General features: G+C 49.2%; 2 protein-coding genes across 3 annotated transcripts in view; one reads left to right on the forward strand and one right to left on the reverse strand.

The window, feature by feature from the left end:
• LOC142301151 (troponin I, slow skeletal muscle-like) overlaps positions 1-2,486 on the reverse strand; it is an 88,861-nt gene extending 86,375 nt beyond the window's left edge. The window contains exon 1 of the mRNA XM_075342177.1: positions 2,437-2,486. The gene's annotated coding sequence lies outside the window, so the exon portion shown is untranslated. The remainder of the gene's footprint in view (positions 1-2,436) is intronic.
• Positions 2,487-3,121: 635 nt separating this feature from the next.
• LOC142301152 (CWF19-like protein 1) overlaps positions 3,122-27,498 on the forward strand; it is a 50,821-nt gene continuing 26,444 nt past the window's right edge. The window contains exons 1-5 of one of the 2 annotated variants that reach the window (XM_075342179.1): positions 3,122-3,208; positions 5,132-5,216; positions 5,491-5,575; positions 13,140-13,241; positions 13,665-13,879. In XM_075342179.1, coding sequence (XP_075198294.1) covers positions 3,186-3,208; positions 5,132-5,216; positions 5,491-5,575; positions 13,140-13,241; positions 13,665-13,879 — 510 coding nt within the window. In that variant the 5' untranslated portion in view covers positions 3,122-3,185. Of the gene's footprint in view, positions 3,209-5,131; positions 5,217-5,490; positions 5,576-13,139; positions 13,242-13,664; positions 13,880-27,498 lie in introns of those variants that run through there. The other variant, XM_075342180.1, reaches the window with a different exon arrangement.

The raw sequence follows: 27,498 nt of genomic DNA on the forward strand, positions 1-27,498 counted from the left end.
GCCTAACAATCTAACAGGGTCCCCAACTCTCCGCACATTATATGATAAAGTAAATTGCGTCATTCAAAACTACAACTCGTTCCGCAAAAAACGAGACCTCACACGTCCATGAGGACAGAAAAACAAAAAAGTTATGAGTTTTGAAAAAAAAAAATAATATTGTCCGCGGCAGGAAACAATAAATGTCAATGCTTTAACACCATAGCCAGTTTTTATTTTTTTTACACTTTCCTTTATATTTTTCCTCTGTTTCTTGCAAAACCCATAACTTTTTTATTTTTCCATCCTTATAGCTATATGAAGGCTTGTTTTTTGCGGGACGAGTTGTACTTTTGAATGACGCCACTCATTTTACCCTATAATGTGCTGAAAATTTTTTAAAAAAAATCCAAATATGGTAAAATGGTGAAAAACCCCCCCTCACAATCAGCCATTGCTTTTTCCCACCTTTGGTTTTACAGTGTTCGTTGTATGGCAAAAATGACCCGACGGCATGATTCTACAGGTTGGTAGGATTATGGAAATACCAAACAAGTGTGTGTGTGTGTGTATATATATATATATATATATATATATATATATATATATATATATATATATATATATATATATATATATATATATATACACATATATATATATATATACACATATATATATATATATATATATATATACATATGTTATTTATATTTATTTTTACTATCATATTTTTAATTATATTATATATAATAGGTATAATATAATTGTTTCTCTCTATATATATATTATATTTTATGATATTATTTATTATATTATTTTTTATTTTATTTTTGTTTTCTTTTAGTCTTTATTATTTTTATTTATTTGGATTATTATTATATTTTTTTATTATAAAATATATATGTATATATATATATATATTTTTTTTTATTTTTTATTATATATATATATATATTTTATTATTTCATTATATTATTTTTTATTTAATTTATTTTCATTTTCTTATTTCAGTGAAATTTTTTTATTTGTTTTTAATTTGGTTTGTGTCGCCCCTTTGGAAATTTGTATTTTTTTAAATTTTATTTTATAACATTTTTACATTTTTATTATATTTTGAGGCGGTGACCAAAAATCATTTATTTTGGCACCTGTATTTTTTTTTTGCTGATTGGAAAATTACGGAACCAAATATTTTTAAAAAAAAATAAAAAAAATTTCACTGTGCATTTTTCAGTTTTCATACGGGGCAAAATGCGGTAGTTATTACTATATATACTTGTATTCATCAATTTTGCAGTATATCGTGAAAATAACAGGCTACATAGAGCATTTGCACATATTATGTGACTACCAAGCACCATTATCCCTATAAAATCCCTTTAAATTGTCCAAAAGTTACTTTTCTACAACTTATTAACAAAGCCACGCCAATTACGAGCAAGTCCCGCCCATATGACGTCATTTTTGCTTATGTACTTCTTTCCTTTGGCCTCATAGTTGCCCGTTTTAAACCAAAAATGGACGATATTGATGTATATAATCATGCTGTGTACACTAGTGATGGGTAGTTCGTGAGTGAGTAGTTCAAAATGAACTAATCTTCAGAGTGAACTAGTTCATCTATTCACCATCCTGACAGAGATTAGTTCATTATGAACTACACAGCAGTGGGAGGAGACAGAGAGTGATCCTCATACAGCTCCAGGAGGCTCCTGCTCTCACACTGGAAGGTAGTAAAACACTAGCACACATCAAATACAAATATAATAGTAATAATAATATTAATAAAAACTGAAATTGCACAGTAGACAGACACAGCTCATATGTGTGTATGAGAGAGAGTTTGTGTGTGTGTGGTTCATGCCCCTCACCCGTCTGTGTGATAGGATCAGCCTCCTGTAGAGGATCACCCTCCTGTAGCCTAGATCAGTCTTGCTAAAAACTTTACCACTGGCTCATGTTCTGTTCTCAAAATGGTGAATGCTGAACTGCTCCTCAGCTCCCTCATACACATTCATTATGGGTCAGTACTCTACACTCTACACAGGGGGCGCTGCTGGGCTCAGTGAGATGCATCAGATTGAACTAGACTGTCCTGAGTCATTCTCAGTAGAACATTTAGTTCAGCAGCTCATATAGTTCATTTAGTTCACAGGTCACATGATGCATTTCCTGTCAGCTCATAGGACAGGGTGGAGAGAAATACTGAACTAAACAGCAGTGTGAGGAGACAGAGAGTGATTCCTCTACAGCTCCATGAGGCTCCTGCTCTCACACTGGCTCTTTATAGCCCCTGATGCTGGAAAAGAAGGTAGTAAAACACTAGACCACACATCAAATACAAATATAATAGTAATAATAATATTAATAAAAACTGAAATTGCACAGTAGACAGACACAGCTCATATGTGTGTATGAGAGAGAGAGTTTGTGTGTGTGGTTCATGCCCCTCACCTGTCTGTGTGATGGGATCACCCTCCTGTAGAGGATCACCCTCCTGTAGAGGATCAGCCTCTTGTAGAGGATCACCCTCCTGTAGAGGATCACCCTCCTGTAGAGGAGCAGCCTCCTGTAGCCTAGATCAGTCTTGCTAAAATCTTTACCACTGGCTCCTGTTCTGTTCTCAAAATGGTGGCTGCTGAACTGCTTCTCAGCTCCCTCATACACATTCATTATGGGTCAGTACTCTACACTCTACACAGGGGGCGCTGCTGGGCTCAGTGAGATGCATCAGATTGAACTAGACTGTCCTGAGTCATTCTCAGTAGAACATTCAGTTCAGCAGCTCATATAGTTCATTTAGTTCACAGGTCACATGATGCATTTCCTGTCAGCTCCTCAGGAGAGAAATACTGAACTAAATGAACTAAATGAGCTAATCTTTTGAACTAATCTTTTCAGTGAACTAGTTCATGGTGAACTAATCACCAAAATGAACTAGATTTCCCATCACTAGTGTACACGAAATCCGATTTTGCTTGTATGCAGTATGGTGCATTATGGGAGTTGTAGTTTTCATTCCCGCTTCCGGTTTTTAACACCGCGATGTCAATGAAACTACAACTCCCAGAAGACGTTGAACCGGAAACAGATTGATCACATGATGCTGTGCGTCCTATCAGGTAAGAGCTTGGGCGGAAGTTGATTGTGTGCGTTCCATGCTTGGATTTTTGGAGCCGCTGCAGTCGTGGTGACCAGGGGAGATGTCGGAAAAGGCGCTGCGGGTGTGAGTATGGAGTGTGGGCCGGAAAGGGGGACGTGGGGACGTGGAGGAGGGTGGAATATGACTCTATAAAGACACACACACACACACACACACATATATATATATATATATATATATATATATATATATATATATATATATATATATATATATATATATAAAAACACACACACACACACACACACACACACGTTGTGCTCATGTGACCAGCAGTTGGCATGGAGTAGTCATTGTATGTGTAATTCTATACTTTGCTGCTTGTTACCAAGGTTACCGACCACTTCTGCTGTGTATCAGTGGTGGACGGTTTCCTAGTCTACAACTGCACTTGCAAATTCTCTGTTTTGTTCATAGACACGGCCAGAGTGACTGAGCGATCTGTCTGTGACTTTCTAGCCTCTATCCGATTGTGCTGCGACCTGTTAATTAAAGTGATTGAGCTCGTCTTGACAAGAGACTCTCTGTTTTGTTGCAGAATGAGCTAACAGAGACTTTGTCAGCGAGCTCGTTCTGATGGGAGAGGTTGTCATCTGTTTTATTGCAGAAAGAGCTAATGGAGGATCCGTGAGCTAGCTCATTCTGACGGTATAGTTTGCAATCTGTTTTGTTGCAGAATGAGTGAACTGAGGATCAGTCAGTGAGCTCGTTCTGATGAGTTTGTAACCTGTTTTTTAGCAGAATGAGCTAATGGAGGATCGGTTAGTGAGCTCATTCTGATGGGAGAGTTTGCAATCTGTTTTGTTGCAGAATGAGCGAACTGAGGACCCGTAGGCGAGTTCGTGCTGATGAGAGTTTGCAATCTTTTTTTTATTTATTTATTTTTTTTTTTGCAGAATGAGCTAACGGAGGATCCTTCTAGTGAGCTCATTCTAACGGTATAGTTTGCAATCTGTTTTGTTGCAGAATGAGTGAACTGAGGATCCGTCAGTGAGCTCATTCTGATGAGAGTTTGTAATCTGTTTTGCAGAAAGAGCTAATGGAGGATAAATAAAATAAATCTTTATTTTTATATAGCGCTAACATATTCCACAGCGCTTTACATACATTAGGAACACTGTCCCCATTGGGGCTCACAATCTAAATTCCCTATCTGTATATCTTTTGGAGTGTGGGAGGAAACTGGAGAACCCGGAGGAAACCCACGCAAGCACGGGGAGAGCATACAAACTCCTTGCAGATGGTGTCCTTGGTGGGATTAGAACCCAGGACCCCAGCGCTGCAAGACTGCAGTGCTAACCACTGAGCCACCACAAGACTATAGTGCTAACCACTGAGCCACCGTGCCGCCCGTAGAGATCTGTGAGCTCATTCTGACGATATAGTTTTCAATCTCTTTTGTTGCAGAATGAGAGAACTGAGAATCTTTCAGAGAGCTTGTTATAATGGGAGAGTCTGTAACCTGTTTTTTGTCCAAAATCATCACCCTGGACAGTGGCGCGACCTTCCTCTGATTTCTGATGCTGGATTGCCTCTGTTGCTGTGTAGCCCCAACCTCTGAAAGGGGTCCCTGAAAAGTCAACAATAGAGGAGAGCAGCAGCAGTTCTGCTAATCTGTGAGGGTCTCAGCTCCCGGACCCCTATATCTGATAAGTCTGTAGGATTGCTAAACCTTAAAGGGGAACGATATTGATGACCTTTCTTCATCAGATTAATGAATCTGACAGTAGAAGCTTTTCTGCAGTACCCAGGCGGGGACGCCGATGCTAATCAGTGAGGGGAGAGTGGGTTACGGGAGAGGTTTGGGGGGTGCTGGGTGTCGGATCCCCACCGATTTGAGACTGTCACATGCCCCAGAACACCATTGATTATACAGGACTTTCTACTGCAGAGCACATGAAATGATATATTCCTATAGGTCTCAGCAGGGGGCGCCGTACACCATACCTAATAACTTCCCATCACTGTTGTGTCCTCTCCCTACAGATTGGCCTGCGGGGACGTGTACGGGAAGTTTGATCTCCTGTTCAACCGGGTTCGTCAGATCCAGAAGAAGAGCGGAGAGTTCGATGTAAGGAAAAGTAACGGCTCGGCTCCATTTTCCAGAGTTCTGTCCGGTCTCCGCTCACTGGGGGCGACTGATCCCTGCCCAATACGAGGGCCATCGGTGGCCAGAAGTGAGCGGAGTCGGCATATCCCCCCGACTACACAATGTCAAGTAGCTGTCCGCGAGTAATGATAAAATTGTAGCTCACGCACCACTTTCCGACTGCTGTCTTCTTATTTCTGATACCCCTGGATATTTTAATGTTTTTATAATGATTTTTTTTTTTTGTTTTTTTTAGTTGCTTTTATGCGTTGGCAGTTTTTTCGGAACCTGCCCGGAAAGTGAAGCCCTTTGGCAGGAATATAAATCCGGAGTGAAGCAAGGTTTGTAATATAATCCAAACTAAGCTCCTTTACTACAAATGTCTTTTATTTTGAAGAAAAAAAAACAAACTGACCAGCATCTTCAAATAAGAATAAAGCAAGTGTGAACAGGTGTCAGCTGCAAAGACTTCACAAAAGGATACAGTAGCCCTGTGTAAAGCGCTAAGACATATGCAAACATAGAATATATGACATTAAAACTGCATTAATGCTATATAGAATATATGCTCATAAATTGTCCAATTCATGTGAGCCCATCAATCGCGGCAAGGTGACCTTTCTTTGATGGGATCCAAATCTAATATCATGCCTCTCCTGGACTAAAAGCCTACAAATACAAGGTCTGGATCATACCTGCTCTTAAATTTGGAGGCTTTTTAGCCCGTAAGAGGCATAATATTACATTAGGGTCCCATCAAAGAAAGGTCACCTTGTCGCGGTTGATGGGCTTGCATGAATTGGCCAATTTATGCTCTTAGTACCTTCGTTTTCTAAGTACCATTTTTTTTCCATATTATAAGACGCACACCTTATTTAGAGGCGGAAAATAGGAAAAAATATTTTTTTAATCTTAAAATGAGGGTCCGTCTTATAATCCTAGTGCGTCTTCCAATAGCTCACCAGAGGTGAGCGGCTCAGAAAAGGCATAGGAGGCAGAGGCGGTGATGCTGCAGGCTTGGAGGAGGGGGTGTTCTGGCTCAGGAGGGTCGGTGATACTGCGGGGTTGGGTGCGTTAAGGTGGCAGGCACCATTGATCTGCCGGCGGGCTGCCACTGCAGTGGAGCGGCTCACAAGGGTCACATGACGGGGTGTCTCGACGACCGGTGCCAGTGATCTGACTGCAGGCTCCATTAAATTGCCCGCGGTTGACTCAATGGATTTTAAGGAAATGGCCGTGGAGGAGGCGCGTGCGCAGATAGGACTCCACGGTCATTTTCTTGTAGTACATCATGTCAATATGCGCACGCACCGACTCCGCAGCCATTTTTTTGAAGTCCATCGTGTCAACCGCAGGCGATTCAATGGAGCCTGCAGTCAGATCACTGGCACCGGCCGCTGAGAGACCCCGTCCTGTGACCCTCCTGAGCATCTCCACTGCAGTGGCAGCCCGCCGGCAGATCAATGTCGCCGCGACACACCCGACCCCGCAGTATCACCGACCCTCCATCCTGTGACCCTTATGAGCCCCCTCCTCCGAGCCCTCTGTATTGCCAACCCTGCCCCCTATGACCCCGCTCCAGCACTGAGCCCCGGTGAGCCAAATCCAACTTGTTAAATGCACCCTCATTTTACCCCCAGTTTTGCGGGAAAAAAACTGCAATCCAGAAAATATGGTATGTTCTATATAGCATATATTCAATTTTTGCTTATATCTTTAGCGCTAACAGAGTGCTCCTAAGTTTTTACTTTGGGTGAACCCCCCCCCCCCACCTTTCCTCCCCCTCCTACAACTCCTTTATATTTTTTACATACATACATGAAATGGATGTTATCGTGTGATAGTCTCTGGCCAGGACTCCCCTCTTTTGGCCATAAAAAAGCATTTCTTCATCGTTCCTATGGGAGACCCAGACCATGGGTGTATAGCTACTGCCTCCGGAGGACACACAAAGTTACTACACTCAAACGTGTAGCTCCTCCCTCCTAGCATATACACCCCCTGCTAGCCAGTCCTAGCCAGTTTCATGCTTTGTGTCAGGAGGATCACACACACACATGCATCCTTTTTTGATTTTTCATTTTTTCTAAAGATTTGGAAGAAAAACGGGTCCACTGGACCCCCGGCATGTCCCTTCACACCCCCCTGGCGGCGGTGCTGTTAAGGTTGATTCAGGGCAAGAGCCCTTCATGCCGCGCTCCTTCACCATCCCTTAGGGGCTCTGGCTTGAAGTTAGAGCCCACACGGTTCTCACTGCCTTGCAGGAGACCGGCCTCCATCCGCAGCCCTTTGGCAGGACCCTGCTGGACGGAGCACTGGACCCCCACCCCACCCAGGGACTGGGCCCTGCGTCTCAAAGCTAAGTATAGAGACGTTATTCAGAGGGTCCTTCTGCAATGTGGGGCACTTTATTGGGGGGACAGTGATTTACTTTGATAATGCTGCTTTTCACTGTGTTCCGGCCGGTTCCACGGTTTTTACTGTGTACCGCGCCGATGATGCCTGATTTTCGGCCGCATGTATAACTCTAGGCCCCGGCTTCAGCCGCGGCCTAGTTTCGTTTCGTTCCCCTGCATGTCAGTCATGCAGGGGGACACTGCAGCGCCGCCCACCGGCCGCTCTGCACAGGGGAGGACACTCCTTTTTGAGGAGATGATTCCCTCCCCTGTACATCTCCTTAGCCCTCCGATTCCCGCTCCTGGGTTAACCCCCGCCCTCCCCCCCTCACTCGGGCGCCATTTTCTCAGCGTTCTTAGTACGCTGGTCGGCGCTGGCTGCTCTGCAGTGCAGAGGGAGTGGATATCTGGCTGGGGGTCCAGGCTTGGAACCCGGGGGGCACTCATAATAGCGGCCTGATAAGTCACAACCTCTGGTTGTGCACTTTTATACACTAGCAGGGCATTCTGAAGGAGTTAATTCTTTATTATAGAACCTCCTCCTCAGCAGCATGCCTCACACTAGGAGCAAAGCTCCAAGGCTGTACACTACATGTTCTGCATGTAGGCTCATATTGCCTGAACTAGCACAGACCCACACTGTAATGGTTCTTATGTGGTGGTGCCTCAGCCTGGAGTCTCCCCGGGCTGAACCCCTGTCTTGGGTATTCTAGACATTCTAGACAGAGCCCCCCACCTCTGCAGCATGTCTCACGGAGCGAGGCTGCAGGCTTGGTAGTCTCGTACGGCTCTACCGAGCTCATAACCACTGTGGCCCCTCAGCTTGGAGGCTCATTTATGGTCCCTCCAGCTCCTCCGGTTTCGGTGGCTGACCCCTGGGGGAATCTTTTTTCCAGGGGTCGGCTGTCCCGGCATCTGCTGAGCATGCAGCCCCCTTCTCAGGGCGTTTTCTGCTTGCTCAGCAAAGCTCACAGACCCTGTCCTCCTCACAGGGAGACGTAGGGTCCCCTGTACTCCCCGTCCCGCAGCTCCGATTACGAGCTGACTCACTGGGCGAGGAGGATGTCTCTACCAGGGGCTCGGACGCTACTTTAGGTACTTTGATCCGTCCGTAGGTGACGCGGATGCGAATGATTGGATTGCGTCCATTATACTTGTACTGGACCTCCATCCGCCTGTATCAGGGGAGTATTCCCCGCTGGCAGAAAGGCATCAGTATACCTTTAACAGGACGAGGAGCGTGTTCCTTAACCACTCCAGTTTTCAGCCCGCTGCGTCCAAGCCCGCAGCCTGTCCTGCAGATCCCACAGCGGGGTTCTGCTGCCTGTCTCCCCCTCCCATCAGAGGTGGTCAAGGAGTGTACTCATTCGCCAGGGGTGGCCACTCCGGTGTCTAGACTTTCAGCCCGGATAGTTGTATCAGTGGCTGACGGCACCTCTATAAGGATCCCACGGTACATTAATTTTGTACTGGACCTCAATCCGCCGGAGTTACCTTATCTAGGGGAACACTATGTGTGTTCCTTAACCACTCCAGTTTTCAGGCCCTGTGACCAGCCCAGGGTCCGCTCTGACAGTCGCTTCCCATGAAGCGTGATTCTGAGGACTGTGTTTCCCCTGTCCACCAATGGTGGTCAAAAGGTGGGCTCATTCACCTCAGGTGGCTCAGCCCGGACCGTTACGTCAGTGGCTGATGGCTCCTCAGAGGAGATGCTTTCCCTCACAGGGACGCTATGCCCAAGACGGTTGCCTGAACTTCCAAACTTCAGTCTTCTCATCCTCTGCCAGGTCTGCCATGCTGGACACCGCACGGCGGTGGTCTTGGCTACTTCCTCACTATCCGCAGGCTCCTGTGGCTTCGGAAATGGAAGGCAGATGCCTCTATAGAGGTTCCTTGCTGGGCTCCCCTTTGGTGGGACCAGTCTCTTCGGAACCAACTGGATGAAATTTAGGAAGCTCTTGGCGAGGAGAGTTCTTCCTTGCCACAAACCTAAACCAGGGATCCTGTCCAGGGCAGGAATCAGTTGAGGTTTCGGTGGTTTCCGTTCCTCCATCTGATCGTCCTCTAGCTCGGCCTAGGTTCATAGAACCAATTGGCTTGAAGCTGCGTCTTCAGAAGACCGCAGGAGATGCTGCCACTTAGTCAGCTTCCTCCGAGCTATCTAGCCACGCCAACCTCCTCCTGGTCGGTGGCAGGCTCCCTCCACTTGGCGACGTATGGTTCTAACACGTCTCCATTCAGTGGGGGCGGGATATATCTCCCATGGCTACAGGATAGAATTCTGTCCACCCGCCAAACAGATTTTTTTCTGTCACCCCCTCCCGGCTCCAAGGCCGCCGCCTTCTCACAGGCCGTGGCATTTCTTGCAGGCCAATGGAGGAATTGTACCGGTTCCCGACTGGGAACGGTTCTGAGATTTTTGTTTAAATCTATTTCTAGTACCCGAAGAGGGCGGTGCCTTCCGACCTGGATCTTTAGCTTTTCAAGCATGGTCAGGTGTGGCGTGTTCACATGGAGTCTCGGTCTTGTTCCGTGTGTTTTTTCACCGGATCAATCAAGAACCCAAGGAGATTCCCTAGCAGCCATCGGCATCAGAGATGCCTTTCTGCAGGGGTCAATCGCAGTTTCACACCAGTGTTGACTACGTTTTGCCATCGGAGTGGTCCAATTCGTGGCTCTTCCCTTGGGGTTAGCCACGGCCCCTCGAGTATTCTCATTGGGGCTGCTGTGATTAGGGTCCTGCACCCCTAGGGATTGGCAGTGATCGTTTGCCCTGGACGGCCTTCTTCTCGGGGCTTCATCCAGTGCAGACTCTTAGCAGAGTACTTCGCTTACTCTCGCCACTCTAACCTATTCGGGTGGCTTGTCATTCTGTTCAAGTCCACTCTGACTTCGAACCAGAGGTTCTCAGGGACGCAATTCGAGACTCTGTCGGCTCTTGTAAAGCTGCTCTTAGTCGATCAGTAGTCCCTCCGCTGGCGGTCGACGTCGTTCTATCAGACACCAAATACAGGTGCTGGTCAGACGGTGGCGTCAATGGAAGTGATTCCTTGCCCAATTTCTCCTGCGTCCTCTGAGACTGGATGTTTTCCGCTGCACACGCGAACTCCCTCCTTCCACGGGGTGGTGGCTTTGCCACTGACCAGGGGCTCGTTTTCAGTGGTGGTTTCGGCCACTCTGTCTCAGGGACTTCCTGGCCCCGTCCCGGGTGACCCTCACCAGGGTGCTGGTCTTTCCGCCTTGGGAGCAGTATATCTCCACCGCGGAGCGCAGGGCGCTTGGACTCTGTCCGAATCAGCCCTCTAGATCAATGGGCTGGAAATCAGAGCTGTATTCTAGCTCTCTAAGCCTTCACCATCTGTTGGCGGCTAGGCACATTCGAGTCCAGTCGGACAACGTGACAGCGTTTTCCTACATCAACTTCCAGGGCGGGACACTCAGCCGCCTGGCAATCTTAGCGCCTCAACATTCTTCAGTGGACAAGGGACTCCTAGTCCACCGTATCCGCAGCCCACATCCTAGATGTCAAAACTGCGAGGCAGACTATTTCAGCTGTCCAACCGTGGTCCACAATCCTCAGGTTTTGCGGTAGACACACTGGTTCATGTTTGATCCCAGCTTCGTCTCTACCTCTTGCCCAGAGTCCTGCGCAAGATCAGTAAAGGGGGCCGTCGGGTCATTCTCTTACTCCAGACTGACCCAGGCAGGCTTGGTACCCTGACCTGCTCCTTCTGTCCGTTGGGTTGCCATGGCCTCTTCCGGACCGTCCAGACCTTTTCTCAAAAGGTCCGTTTTTTCCGTCAGAATTCTGGATTCTCAGATTGACGGCGTAGCTATTGAGTCCTGGATCTTGGCGACTTCTGGTATCCTTCCTGAAGTCATCTCCGCTATGACTCGAGCCCCAAAGTGTCCTTGGACCTTTTTAGCCTTGCCGACCCTCCTGTCCCTTCCACAGTCCGGTCTACAGCTAGGACTATCCCTCATTAAGGGACAGGTCTCGGCTCTGTCAGTATGTGCCAGCGGCGTATCGTCCGGCTGGCTCCGGTGAGCTCCTTTTAAGGGCGCATCTCACATCATTCCGCCTTTCCGGCGGCCTATGGAGCCCTGGGACCTTAATCCGGTCCTCCCGGTTCCCGGAAACCCCCCTTTGCGCCTCTTAGGCAGGTTTCCTTGTTTCATCTTTCACAGAAAGTAGTCTTTCTGGTGGCTAGAATTTCCCGCCAGGGAGTTCTGGCTGCACTCTCTCTGAGTCACCCCCTTTTTGGTCTTTTGCATCAAGACAAGGTGGTCTCCGTCCGACTCTGGACTTTTTTCCTTAAGGTGGTTACTGCTTCCACCTTATCCGGGGCAATTTTCCTGCCTTCCTTTTGTCCGGCTCCTGTTCATCGCTTTGACGAAGCGTTGCATATCCTGGATCTGGTGCGGGCGCCCCGGATCTATGTGTCTCGCACCGCCGTTATTAGGCGGTGCACCTCTCTCTGGTACTGACTGCTAGTCAACGTAGCGGTCTCTCGGCATCTAAGCCGACCCTGGTTCGTTGGCTTAGGTCGGCCATTTCCGAGGCCTGCCTGTGTACTCAAGTGCCTTCCCCGCCGGGGATCAGAGCACATTTGATCAGACCTGTCGGTGCCTTTTGGGCTTTCAGGCGCCAGGCTACGGCTCAGTAGGTCTGTCAGACTGCAGCTCGAATTAGTCTGCATACTTTTTCGAAGCTCTATCCAAGGCATGCTCTTGCTTTGGCAGACGCGGGCTTGGGCAGACGCATCTTTCAGGCGTCTGTCGCCCATTTGTGAAGTTGGGTTTGCCTGCTTCTCAGTTTCTGTTTATTCCCACCCATGGACTGCTTTAGGATGTCCCATGGTCTGGCTCTCCCATAGGAACGATGAAGAAAAAGAGAATTTTGTTACTTACCGTAAATTCTTTTTCTTATAGTTCCGTCATGGGAGACCCAGCACCCTCCCTGTTGCCTGTTGGCAAGTTTCTTGTTCCGTGTGTCTTCACCGGCTGTTATTGTTGTAGACAGACGTTCCGGTTCTTCCGGATTTTACTCTGTCTCTTCTTGTGGGTGGATGTCCTCCTTCAGCTTTTGCACTAAACTGGCTAGGACTGGCTAGCAGGGGGTGTATATGCTAGGAGGGAGGAGCTACACGTTTGAGTGTAGTAACTTTGTGTGTCCTCCGGAGGCAGTAGCTATACACCCATGGTCTGGGTCTCCCATGACGGAACTATAAGAAAAAGAATTTACGGTAAGTAACAAAATTCTCTTTTTTTGTCTGTGGGGGACTCGGTATTATGCGCTTGCCTAGTCATCTCTGGCATGTAATACCACATTTGGCCTGCAGTGGCCGCTGCAGGAAGAATGTGCTGCTGCTCTCTACTCCCCCTAGAGCTCACTTCTGGGACTTCCAGTGCATTGCCTGCCAAGATGGCGGCATTTTCATTTTACCGATACCGATGTGCAGTTATATTCTAATAATCACATTTCTGTCTTTTGTTTTTCCTCTTTCAGCTCCTATTCAGACCTACGTCCTTGGGGCAAATAATCAAGACACAGTAAAATATTTTCAAGATGTCGAGGGCTGCGAGTTGGCTACTAATATTACCTACCTGGGTAAGCGATTCTTTGTCCTGAGAAAGTCTCTTCTGCTCTGCTGCTCATCCTGAACTTCCTGGTTCAGTTATAGAACGTATATGTGATTACGGCAGGGCAGTAAGAGATAAGGGAGGGTAGTGTGTAACTGTATAGTAAAGTAGATGGGCCTATATTATGAGGATACATCAGCAGTGTCACCTCAGTGGGGGTCCGATATCTGTCTCCCTCTGGTTTTTGTGGCTTTTGACTCCTAGACTTGCACTTCATTAATTTGCACTGCTTGGTTACCTCTGTCAGTGACCCCACCTGCCTTACAGGATCACTTACAGAGGTAACAATGCAGTTCTGTATTTCTATGACTCCGTTACCTTACTCCCAGAGAGTTTGGCACACGCTTTATAGCTTTTTATCTCCATATATTGGTTCTATGTTTACTTGTAGGACGAAAAGGAATATTTACAGGGGCGTCCGGCCTCCAAATCGCCTACCTGAGCGGCATCGAGTCCTCCAGCGAGCCGGCCCCGGCCTATTGCTTTTCTGCTAAGGATGTCACGTCGCTGAAAATGTCCCTCACCACAAACTCTAAGTTCAGAGGTGTGGACGTATTACTGACGTCGCCGTGGCCCAGAGATGTGTGGAATTACGGAAACGCTCCGGTGTGTAGGTTTTTTTTCTACCAGACATGTTTTATTAACCCCTTCACAACCTTGGATGTATTGCTGTGTGCAAGGTCGTGTCCCTGCCTTTGATGCAGGCTCATACGCCGAGCCCGCATTTCTCCCTGCACATATCGGCTGATCTGATCAACCATCATGTGCCTCCAACAGTCGCGGGGTGTTCGGAGATCCGCCCGCCGATGTTAACCAGTTATATCCCGCTGTCAATCTCTGACAGCGGAATTTAACATTCGCCGGCGGGGAGCGCGCCATTCCCTGCTCCCATCTGTGGCCCCATGATATAATCGCAGGGCGCCATTGAGTTCTCATGATAGCCGGGGGGGTCAGCTGATGACCCTTTTCACTGTCATTACGATCCTCCTGTGAACGCCGGGTGTGAGTGACATTCATAGGAGATTGTGATTTCTGCTGCACGGAGCACGGCCGGCTGATGCTGACGTATGGCTCTGTAAAAAAAAAACAATAAATACACCTTTTGGTTTTGCCGCTTTCAGAAATGTATGATTTGCCAAGATCTGATCGGTACACGGCTTAATGAAGGAAAAAAAATAAAAATGACAATTACATTATTTTTTTTTTTTTTGTCTGCCGCAACATTGCAATAAAATATAATATAGAAACAATAAAAACATCTACATAAAAGTAGTATCAGATAAAAAAAAGATATATATGCACACACATACATATATAATTACTCACACATGTTTATATATACAGTGCCTTGCGTACGTTTTTGGCCCCTAGAATTTTTCAACCTTTTCCCACATTTCAGGCTTCAAACATAAAGATAAAAATGTTAATGTTCTGGTGAAGAATCAACAACAAGTGGGACACAATTGTGAAGTTGAATGATATTTCTTTGTCGCTCCATTGGGAGACCCAGACAATTGGGAGACCCAGACAATTGGGTGTATAGGCTATGCCTCCGGAGGCCGCACAAAGTATTACACTAAAAGTGTAAAGCCCCTCCCCTTCTGCCTATACACCCCCCGTGCTCCCACGGGCTCCTCAGTTTTTTGCTTTGTGCGAAGGAGGCAGACATGCACGCACAGCTCCACAGATTAGTCAGCAGCAGCTGCTGACTATGTCGGATGGAAGAAAAGAGGGCCCTTAACAGGGCCCCCAGCATGCTCCTTTCTCACCCCACTCTTGTCGGCGGTGTTGTTAAGGTTGAGGTATCGATTGCGGGTACGGAGGCTGGAGCCCACATGCTGTTTTCCTTCCCCATCCCCCTTAGGGCTCTGGGTGAAGTGGGATCCTAACGGTCTCCAGGCACTGAGACCGTGCTCCATCCACAGCTCCTGAGGACTCTGCTGGATAGGAGCCGAGTATCGTTCAGGGACATGGCCCTGCTACTTTCAGGTACTCTGTGTCCCCGTGGGGACCGCGCACAGCAACACTCCAGCATTGCTGGGTGTGCTAGTGCACCGGGGACCGCGGCGCTGACCGCGTTTGTGCCATTACACACTGCAGCGTCGCTGAGTGTGTTAGTGTATGGGGACTACCGCGCTGACCGCCGCTGCCATTGTTATCACTGCGGCGCGGCTGGGACTGTTAGTGCGCCGGGGACTTCCGCGCCGGCCGCGCTTATACGGCGGCCGCGCTTATAACTCGAGTCCCCGGCTTTTGCGGCCTAGTCTCTTTTTCTTCCCGCCCCCAGGCCTGCCAGTCAGGGGAAGGGCGGGACGCTGTACAGGACGGCAGCACTGAGGGCTGGAGCATGCTTTGCATACTCCACCCCCCTCACTGTGCACAGTGGGGCACCAGTTCCCGCACTTTCTGGGTCACGCCCACGGCTCCCTCCTCTCCTCAGGACGCCGGCAGCCATTCCTGTCAGCTCCTCTGACGCTGCAGAGGGGAGACAAGCTCTGGGGGACCCAGGCAGGGATTCTGGTGGCCACACAACCGCTTTAAGCGGGCGGTAAGCAGCACCTGTGGTGCTGGCCCCACTTGTGCAGAAGTGTAATTATAGATTACACAGCACAACAATGTTTTTGCTACTGAGGGTAAAACATGTGTTCTTTACTAATTTGAACATGCTGATTCCAAATATGAACTCAGAATTTGCACAGCACGTCCAGATTTTGAGTTATACTTAGAAAAGGCCATACGCCTATTCAGGCAAAATGGTGTCTGCTTCTGTACTGATGTGAATGGGCTTATGCTAGAGTTGGGTTGTAGACATTTTCCAGATCAATGGAGACTGTTCATAGACTCTAGTAAAGCAAGCTTGAAAGCTGTTCTGTTGCACAATGGCAATGAAAAGCCATCTGTCCCCATTGCACATGCGGTTGGAATGAAAGAGACCTATGCTTCTATGCAGATCATTCTGAAATTGATTAAATATTCAGAACATCAATGGAACATTTGTGCTGACCTCAAAGTTGTTGCACTAGTCCTTGGTTTGCAGTTAGGTTACACTAAGCATATGTGCTTTCTGTGCCTATGGAACAGTCAAGATAACAACAACCATTATAAAATTAAACGGTGGCCCAATAGAGATGAACATAAGATTGGTAAGCACAATGTTCAACACGAATCACTTGTCGATCCACTTAAAGTTTATCTTCCACCTCTTCACATTAAACTAGGACTAATGAAAAATTTTGTAGTAGCAATGGATCGTCAAGGGAATGGATTTAAGTGTCTGAAGGAAAAGTTTAGTGCATTGAAAACTGAGGCCAAACTCAAAGCAGGAATCTTTATTGGTCCTGAAATCCACCAACTAATCCATGATGAAATCTTCAAGAAAGAACTCACCCCACTTGAACTAACTGCATGGGATGCATTTATAGTAGTAGTTCAAAACTTCCTTGGAAACGAAAGAGCAGAAAACTATGCTGAACTAATAGACAATATGCTTCAAGCATACGAAATGCATGGTGCCCGAATGTCATTGAAAATGCATTTCCTACATTCACATCTTGACTTCTTTCCTCCAAATATGGGTAATGTCAGTGACGAACATGGTGAGAGATTCCACCAGGACATTTCTACTATGGAAAAAAGATACCCAGGTCGCTTTAACCCCAACATGATGGGCGATTACTGCTGGTTTTTGCAATGGGCCACTAGGACCACTCACAAGCGCAAAAGCAAGTGCCTGAAGCACTTTTAAAAGTACTCTGCTGAGTTCAAGGCGATTTCTTAAGTTACTATAAGTGATTTTTAAGTTTTTTGGTTTATTTACCTATACTTCTTTTTCAATAAAAATGATAATACATGTTGTGAAACTGTGTGACATAACGATTCTGTATCTTTATTTGCTTATTTTAATTTTCACAAAAATTGGAATAACTTAATATCCTGACGTGCTACAAAAAAACTAACTTCAGATTTGGATTCAGCGCATTCGATTTAGGATAGCGCACATGGTTTTTGCCAAGTAGCAGACAAAAAGTGTTTATTTGTTGTGCTGTGTTATATGTTTATAGGCTATACTTTACACTGTATGGTGCACGGTTGATTTCTGGCTATATACCCTATTGTGTTGCTCAGGGGAGACAACAGCATGGCGCCCACAAGAAGCAGGGGTGCCAAAACACAGGCTTACTGTGCTGCCTGCGCCGCATGTATGGCAGCACTACCGGCAGGCTCCACTGACCCTCATTGTGTGCACTGCTCGGCCCCTGTGGCACTTACTCAGCCGGAGCCTCTGCTAAGGGGGGCCCAGGGGGAACAACCAGCTAACACTGTCCAGGTGACAGGGACGGAGTTTGCAGTTTTTACTGACAGACTTTCTGAGACTATGGCTAAGATACTAGAAGCCTTGCAGTCCAGACTGGTATCTCAGACCATGGGCACTGTGGAATCATTGCCCCCTGGTTCCCCTCAGTTGGAACAACAATGTTCCCCCGGGGTGTCTCATAGATCCCAGGGTGAGGTCTCTGATACGGACCGCAGCCCCAGACCGCCTAAGCGAGCTCGCTGGGAAATCCCCTCGACCTCATCACATTGTTCAGGGTCTCAGAGGGAGGACTCTCTGTATGATGAAGCGGAGGTAGCTGATCAGGATTCTGATCCTGAGGCCGCTCTCAACCTTGATACTCCTGATGGTGACGCCATAGTGAATGATCTTATCGCGTCCATACATCAAATGTTGGATATTTCTCCCTCGGCTCCCCCAGCGGAGGAGTCAGCCTCTCAGCAGGAGAAATTCCGTTTCAGGTTCCCCAAGCGTACAACGAGTACGTTTCTGGATCACTCTGACTTCAGAGAGGCAGTCCAGAAACACCGAGTTTGTCCAGATAAGCGTTTTTCCAAGCGCCTTAAGGATACACGTTATCCCTTTCCCCCTGACGTGGTCAAGGGCTGGACTCAGTGTCCCAAGGTGGATCCTCCAATCTCCAGACTGGCGGCTAGATCCATAGTTGCAGTTGAAGATGGGGCTTCGCTCAAGGATGCCACTGACAGACAGATGGAGCTCTGGTTGAAATCCATCTATGAAGCTATCGGCGCGTCTTTTGCTCCAGCATTCGCAGCCGTATGGGCACTCCAAGCTATTTCAGCGGGTCAAGCGCAAATTGACGCACTCACACGTACGTCTGCGCCGCAAGTGGCGTCCATAACTTCTCAAACGTCGGCATTTGCGTCCTACGCTATTAATGCTGTCCTGGACTCTGCGAGCCGTACGGCGGTTGCAGCCGACAATTCGGTGGCAATACGCAGGGCCTTGTGGCTACGGGAATGGAAGGCAGATTCGGCTTCCAAAAAGTGCTTAACCGGTTTGCCATTTTCTGGCGACCGTTTGTTTGGTGAGAGGCTGGATGAAATCATCAAACAATCCAAGGGAAAGGAAACATCCTTACCCCAGGCCAAACCAAAATTACCCCAACAGAGGAGGGGACAGTCGAGGTTTCGGTCCTTTCGGGGTACGGGCAGGTCCCAATTCTCCTCGTACAAAAGGCCTCAGAAGGATCAGAGGAACTCCGATCCATGGCGGTCTAAGTCACGCCCTAAAAAGACCGCCGGAGGTGCCGCTACCAAGGCGGCTTCCTCATGACTTACGGCCTCCTCACACCGCATCCTCGGTCGGTGGCAGGCTCTCCCGCTTTTCCGACATTTGGCTGCCACAGGTAAAAGACCGTTGGGTGAGAGACGTTCTGTCTCACGGTTACAGGATAGAGTTCAGCTCTCGTCCTCCGACTCGATTTTTCAGAACATCTCCGCCTCCCGAGTGAGCCGATGCTCTTCTGCAGGCGCTGGGCACTCTGAAGGCAGAAGGAGTGGTGGTCCCTGTTCCTCTTCAGCAACAGGGTCACGGTTTTTACTCCAACCTGTTTGTGGTTCCATAGAAGGACGGGTCTTTCCGTCCTGTCCTGGACCTAAAACTGCTCAACAAACACGTAAAGACCAGGCGGTTCCGGATGGAATCCCTCCGCTCCGTCATCGCCTCAATGTCCCAAGGAGATTTCCTTGCATCGATCGATATCAAAGATGCTTATCTCCACGTACCGATTGCTCCAGAGCATCAGCGCTTCCTGCGCTTCGCCATAGGAGACGAACACCTTCAGTTCGTGGCACTGCCGTTCGGCCTGGCGACAGCCCCACGGGTTTTCACCAAGGTCATGGCTGCAGTAGTTGCGGTCCTCCACTCTCAGGGTCACTCGGTGATCCCTTACTTAGACGATCTGCTGGTCAAGGCTCCCTCTCAAGAGGCATGCCAGCACAGCCTCACCGCTACTCTGGAGACTCTCCAGAGTTTCGGGTGGATCATCAATTTTCCAAAGTCAAATCTGACACCGGCCCAATCGCTGACATATCTTGGCATGGAGTTTCATACCCTCTCAGCGATAGTGAAGCTTCCGCTGAACAAGCAGCGTTCACTACAGACGGGGGTGCAATCTCTCCTTCAAGGTCAGTCACACCCCTTGAGGCGCCTCATGCACTTCCGGGGGAAGATGGTGGCAGCAATGGAGGCAGTCCCTTTCGCGCAGTTTCACCTGCGTCCTCTTCAATGGGACATCTACGCAAATGGGACAGGAAGCCGACGTCCCTCGACAGGAACGTCTCCCTCTCTCAGGCAGCCAAAGCTTCCCTTCGGTGGTGGCTTCATCCCACTTCATTATCGAAGGGGAAATCCTTCCTACCCCCATCCTGGGCGGTGGTCACGACGGACGCGAGTCTGTCAGGGTGGGGAGCAGTTTTTCTCCACCACAGGGCTCAGGGTACGTGGACTCGGCAAGAGTCCTCACTTCAGATCAATGTTCTGGAGATCAGGGCAGTGTATCTGGCCCTAAAAGCGTTCCAGCAGTGGCTGGAAGGCAAGCAGATCCGAATTCAGTCGGACAACTCCACAGCGGTGGCTTACATCAACCACCAAGGAGGAACACGCAGTCGGCAAGCCTTCCAGGAAGTCCGGCGGATTTTGATGTGGGTGGAAGCCACGGCCTCGACCATCTCCGCAGTTCACATCCCGGGCGTGGAAAACTGGGAAGCAGATTTTCTCAGTCGCCAGGGCATGGACGCAGGGGAATGGTCCCTTCACCCGGACGTGTTTCAGGAGATCTGTTGCCGCTGGGGGATGCCGGACGTCGACCTAATGGCGCCCCGGCCAGGGTGGATAAAAATCTTGATTTTTTTTTTTTAAAAAAAATCAAAAAAATCAGATTTTTTTGATTTAAATCATTTGATTTAAATCATATTTTTTAATCAAGTTGTACACAAGCAAAACTTTGTCTTTTTGCAAATCTAATTGTTTTACACAAAAATATTAAAACAGTTGATTATGAAACCTAATAATTTTTATTTGCACCATTAAACACTCAGAATTGAACTACAGAGAGTAAGTACTTTTTAACAATAGCCTATCTCTATCTCTTGAAACAAACTTTTTGAACAATGTAATGGTCCTCGTCCTATAAGGGCTGTCTCAAAAGTTATGCTACTCAAGTTTTCCGGTGAGGTTGCTGTAATACTGGTAACTAATATCAGAGCCTCAGCAACTGAAAAAAATTATGTCACAAAAGTTTTAAAAATGTTTTTTTTTTAAAATGGTCAATTTGGCAGACTTCAAAAGTGAATTGCAGCCTACAATAAAAAAAAATAAGCGTATACACACTTTATTTTTACTTAAAGGACATGTGCACCTTTTATTTTTTAAGGTGCAGCCAGTCACAGTGTGCACATGTCCTCCCCCCGCAGCTCTCTTACCTCCGATGTCAGCGCTGCGGGGATCCGTGGCTTCGTTCTGCCCGTCCGCGAGCGCGCCTCCATTCATTTCAATGGAGCGTGCGGCCCGCTGACGTCACGCCGCTGGATCACTGCGAGTAGGCCGCAACCGGAGGACGGGAGGCGGACGGTCAAAACGAAGCCACGGATCTCAGCGCTGTGGGGATCGGAGGTAAGAGCGCTGCGGGGGGGGGGGGACATGTGCACCTTAAAAAAAATAAAGGTGCACATGTCCTTTAGCGTTAATTTTCTGTGAAATATTGCCTTAACATAAATTTAAATTCTATACTCCAGAACTACCATTGCTAGAAATTTTTCTTTTCTTCGGCGCTCCATTGGGAGACCCAGACGATTGGGTGTATAGCACTGCCTCCGGAGGCCACACAAAGCAATTACACTAAAAAGTGTAAGGCCCCTCCCCTTCTGGCTATACACCCCCAGTGGGATCACTGGCTCACCAGTTTTCTGCTTTGTGCGAAGGAGGTCAGACATCCACGCATAGCTCCACTGTTTAGTCAGCAGTAGCTGCTGACTATATCGGATGGAAGAAAAGAGGGCCCATATGGGGCCCCCAGCATGCTCCCTTCTCACCCCACTTGTGGTTTGTAAGGTTGAGGTACCCATTGCGGGTACGGAGGCTGGAGCCCACATGCTGTTTTCCTTCCCCATCCCCCTGAGGGGCTCTGAGGAAGTGGGATCTTACCGGCCACCAAGCCCTGAGGCCGGGCTCCATCCACAGACCCATAGAACCTGCTGGATGTGGAGCGGGAGTGCCGTTCAGGGACAAGGCCCTGCAACTTTCAGGTACTCTGTGTCCCCGTATGGCAGGCCACGCACACCCCAGGCTTGCTGGGTGTGCTAGTGCGCCGGGGACTGTAGCGCTGTGCGCTGGGCTTATAGTCCCCGCAGATTACTGGGGGACTTTATGTGTGTGGATCGCCGCGCCGACCGCCCCTGGAGCGGCGGCGCAGCTGCGACTTGTAGTGCGCCGGGGACGCGCCGACCGCGCTTTTACGGCGGCGGCGCTTCTAACTTTAGTCCCCGGTTTTTTCTGCGGCCTAGCTCCGCTTCGTTAATGCCCCCCACCCTGTCAATCAGGGTAGGGGAGAGACGTTGTTCAATCGGCAGCGCCGAGGGCTGGAGCACGATTTACATGCTCCAGCCCTCTCACTGAGCACAGTAGGACACAGGCTTCGCGCTTTTTCTCTGTGCACGCCCTAGGCCCGCCCCCAGGCTTGCAGCTCCCCAGGACGCCGGCAGCCATTATACACATGCAGTCTGGCTGGAGAACGGACGCAGGCTCTGAGGGACCCAGGCTACGGGTTTCTGGCGACCACACACCCGCGCTAAGCGGGCGGTAAGCAGCACATACGTGCGGCCCCACTAGTGCCACAGTGTTATATTTGTGTACTGCACTGTAAGGTCGCTTCTTGGCTGTACACCCTATATTGCTTTGAGGAGACAACAGCATGTCATCCGCAAAACGCAAGGGTGCCAAGGCACGGGCTGTCTACACTGCTTGTACAGCATGTGGGGCTAATCTACCAGCAGGCTCCAACGACTCTCATTGTGTGCAATGTTCAGTCCCAGTGGCACTTCGTCAGCCAGAGCCTATTGTGGTGGTAGCCCAGGCAGAGACGCCTGTGAACCCTACCCCGGTGACGGGGACAGAATTTGCAGTCTTTGCTGATAAAATGTCTGTGACTATGACAAAAATCCTGGAGACCTTGCAGTCCAGGCCAGTTGCTCAGACCATGGACACCGCTGTGTCTATGTTCCCCGGCCCCCCTCAGCTGGAATTAATCCGTAATTCAAGGGGGTCCCAGGCATCACAGGCTGAGGGCTCTGACTCCGATGACAGTCCCAGTCCGCCTAAGCGAGCTCGCTGGGAGAGACCCTCCACGTCATCACGCGGATCAGGGTCTCAGCGAGAAGGGTCTCTATATGATGACTCAGAGGTGGGTGATCAGGAGTCTGGTCCTGACACCGCACTCAATTTGGATACGCCAGATGGTGACGCTATGGTAAATGATCTTATAGCGGCCATCAATAGACTGTTGGATATTTCTCCCCCAGCCCCTTCTGCTGAGGAGGCAGCGGCACAGCAGGAGAAATTCCATTTCCTGTATCCCAAGCGTAAATTGAGTACTTTTCTGGACCACTCTGACTTCAGAGAATCCATCCAGAAACACAATACTTATCCGGACAAGCGTTTTTCTAAACGCCTTAAGGATACCCGTTATCCTTTTCCCCCTGACGTGGTCAAACGCTGGACCCAGTGTCCAAAAGTGGACCCTCCAATATCCAGGCTTGCAGCTAGATCCATAGTTGCAGTGGAGGATGGGGCTTCACTTAAAGATGCCAATGACAGACAGATGGACCTTTGGTTGAAATCTGTCTATGAAGCTATTGGCGCGTCGTTTGCTCCAGCATTCGCGGCCGTGTGGGCGCTCCAAGCTATTTCAGCTGGTCTGGCACAGGTGGACTCTCTCATACGTCCAGCAGTGCCGCAAGTGGCGTCCCTAACTACGCAAATGTCTGCGTTTGCGATCTACGCTATCAATGCGGTACTGGACTCTACGAGCCGTACCTCAATGGCATCCGCCAACTCTGTAGTTTTGCGCAGAGCCTTGTGGTTAAAGGAATGGAAAGCAGATTCTGCTTCTAAAAAATGTTTAACCAGCTTGCCATTATCTGGAGACAGACTGTTTGGTGAGCAATTGGCGGAAATCATTAAACAGTCCAAAGGTAAGGACTCCTCCTTACCCCAGCCCAGATCAAGCAAACCTCCACAGAGGAAGTGGCAGTCAAAGTTTCGGTCCTTTCGAGGCTCGGGCAAGCCCCAATTCTCCTCGTCCAAAGGGACTCAGAAAGAGCAAAGGAGCTCTGATTCCTGGCGGGCTCACTCACGCCCCAAGAAAGCAACCGGAGGTACCGCTTCCAAGGCGGCTGCCTCATGACTTTCGGCCGCCTCCCTCCGCATCCTCGGTCGGTGGCAGGCTCTCCCGCTTTTGCGACATTTGGCTGCCACAGGTCAAAGACCGAAGGGTAACAGACATTTTGTCTCACGGGTACAGGATAGAGTTCAGTTCTCGTCCTCCGCCTCGGTTCTTCAGAACTTCCCCACATCCCGACCGAGCAGATGCCCTTCTGCAGGCGGTGAATTCTCTAAGAGCAGAAGGAGTGGTGGTCCCTGTTCCTCTTCAGGAACGAGGTCAAGGTTTTTACTCCAATCTCTTTGTGGTGCCAAAAAAGGACGGCTCATTCCGTCCTGTTCTGGACCTAAAACTGCTCAACAAGCATGTGAACGCCAGGCGGTTCCGGATGGAATCCCTCCGCTCAGTCATTGCCTCAATGTCTCAAGGAGATTTCCTAGCATCAATAGACATCAAGGATGCTTATCTCCACGTGCCGATTGCTACAGAGCACCAACGCTTTCTACGCTTCGTGATAGGAGACGACCATCTTCAGTTCGTAGCTCTGCCATTTGGTCTGGCGACAGCCCCACGGGTGTTCACCAAGATCATGGCGGCAGTGGTAGCAGTCTTGCACTCTCAGGGACACTCTGTGATCCCTTACTTGGACGATCTACTGGTCAAGGCACCCTCTCAAGAGGCATGCCAACTCAGCTTGACGGTTGCACTGGAGACGTTCGGGTGGATCATCAACTTCTCAAAGTCAAATCTGTCACCGACCCAATCACTAACGTATCTTGGCATGGAGTTTCATACTCTCTCAGCGATAGTGAAGCTTCCGCTGGACAAGCAGCGGTCTCTACAGACTGGGGTGCAGGCTCTCCTTCAAAGTCAGTCGCACTCCTTAAGACGCCTCATGCACTTCCTCGGGAAGATGGTGGCGGCAATGGAGGCGGTTCCGTTTGCGCAGTTTCATCTGCGCCCACTTCAATGGGACATTCTCCGCCAATGGGACGGGAAGTCAAAATCCCTGGACAGGAAAGTCTCCCTTTCCCAGACGGCCAAGGACTCTCTGCAGTGGTGGCTTCTTCCCACCTCATTATCACAGGGAAGATCCTTCCTACCACCGTCTTGGGCGGTGGTCACGACAGACGCGAGTCTGTCAGGGTGGGGAGCAGTTTTTCTCCACCACAGGGCTCAGGGTACGTGGACTCAGCAGGAGTCCACCCTTCAGATCAATGTTCTGGAAATAAGAGCAGTGTATCTTGCCCTACTAGCCTTCCAGCAGTGGCTGGAAGGAAGGCAGATCCGAATTCAGTCGGACAACTCCACAGCGGTGGCATACATCAACCACCAAGGGGGGACACGCAGTCGGCAAGCCTTCCAGGAAGTCCGGCGGATTCTGATGTGGGTGGAAGCCACGGCCTCCACCATATCCGCAGTTCACATCCCCGGCGTAGAAAACTGGGAAGCAGACTTCCTCAGTCGCCAGGGCATGGACGCAGGGGAATGGTCCCTTCACCCAGACGTGTTTCAGGAAATCTGTCGCCGATGGGGAAGGCCGGACGTCGACCTCATGGCGTCCCGGCACAACAACAAGGTCCCAACCTTCATGGCACGGTCTCGCGATCAAAGAGCGCTGGCGGCAGACGCCCTAGTGCAAGATTGGTCGCAGTTCCGGCTCCCTTATGTGTTTCCACCTCTGGCACTCTTGCCCAGAGTGCTACGCAAGATCAGATCCGATTGCAGCCGCGTCATACTCGTCGCCCCAGACTGGCCGAGGAGGGCGTGGTATCCGGATCTGTGGCAGCTCACGGTCGGCCAACCGTGGGCACTACCAGACCGACCAGACTTACTGTCCCAAGGGCCGTTTTTCCATCGGAATTTTGCGGCCCTGAACCTGACTGTGTGGCCATTGAGTCCTGGATCCTAGCGTCTTCAGGATTATCCCAAGGGGTCGTTGCCACCATGAGACAGGCTAGGAAGCCCACGTCCGCTAAGATCTACCACAGAACGTGGAGGATATTCTTATCCTGGTGCTCTGCTCAGGGAGTGTCCCCCTGGCCATTTGCATTGCCTACCTTTCTTTCTTTCCTGCAATCTGGGTTAGAAAAAGGTTTGTCGCTCGGCTCCCTTAAAGGTCAGGTCTCGGCGCTATCCGTCTTTTTTCAGAGGCGTTTGGCACGCCTTCCTAAGGTGCGCACGTTCCTACAGGGGGTTTGCCATATCGTACCCCCGTACAAGCGGCCGTTAGATCCATGGGATCTGAACAGGGTACTAGTTGCCCTCCAGAAGCCGCCCTTCGAGCCTCTGAGAGAGGTTTCACTTTCTAGACTATCACAGAAAGTGGCTTTTCTGGTAGCGATCACATCTCTTCGGAGAGTGTCTGAGCTGGCAGCGCTATCATCCAAGGCTCCCTTCCTGGTCTTCCACCAGGACAAGGTAGTGCTGCGCCCCATTCAGGAGTTTCTCCCGAAGGTGGTATCCTCTTTTCATCTTAATCAGGATATCTCTTTGCCTTCGTTTTGTCCTCATGCAGTTCATCGGTATGAGAAGGATTTACATTTGTTGGATCTGGTGAGAGCACTCAGAATCTACATTTCCCGCACGGCGCCCTTGCGCCGTTCGGATGCACTCTTTGTCCTTGTCGCTGGTAAGCGCAAAGGGTCGCAGGCTTCTAAGGCCACCCTGGCTCGATGGATCAAAGAACCAATTCTTGAAGCCTACCGTTCTGCTGGGCTTCCGGTTCCATCAGGGCTGAAGGCCCATTCTACCAGAGCCGTGGGTGCGTCCTGGGCATTGCGACACCAGGCTACGGCTCAACAGGTGTGCCAGGCAGCTACCTGGTCGAGTCTGCACACTTTCACCAAACATTATCAGGTGCATACCTATGCTTCGGCGGACGCCAGCCTAGGTAGAAGAGTCCTGCAGGCGGCAGTTGCCTCCCTATAGGGGAGGGCTGTCTTGCAGCTCTAACATGAGGTATTCTTTACCCACCCAGGGACAGCTTTTGGACGTCCCAATCGTCTGGGTCTCCCAATGGAGCGCCGAAGAAGAAGGGAATTTTGTTACTTACCGTAAATTCCTTTTCTTCTAGCTCCTATTGGGAGACCCAGCACCCGCCCTGTTGTCCTTCGGGATTTTTGGTTGTTTTTCGGGTACACATGTTGTTCATGTTGAACGGTTTTCAGTTCTCCGACGTTACTTCGGAGTGAATTTGTTTAAACCAGTTCTTGGCTTTCCTCCTTCTTGCTTTTGCACTAAAACTGGTGAGCCAGTGATCCCACTGGGGGTGTATAGCCAGAAGGGGAGGGGCCTTACACTTTTTAGTGTAATTGCTTTGTGTGGCCTCCGGAGGCAGTGCTATACACCCAATCGTCTGGGTCTCCCAATAGGAGCTAGAAGAAAAGGAATTTACGGTAAGTAACAAAATTCCCTTCTTCATAGACTTTAACCATCCCAGTAAAATGTCTGTTAAAAAAATAGGTTGTAAATTAATTGCCAGACTTACCA

This window comes from Anomaloglossus baeobatrachus, chromosome 4, assembly GCF_048569485.1.
Source record: "Anomaloglossus baeobatrachus isolate aAnoBae1 chromosome 4, aAnoBae1.hap1, whole genome shotgun sequence".
Taxonomy (NCBI): domain Eukaryota; kingdom Metazoa; phylum Chordata; class Amphibia; order Anura; family Aromobatidae; genus Anomaloglossus; species Anomaloglossus baeobatrachus.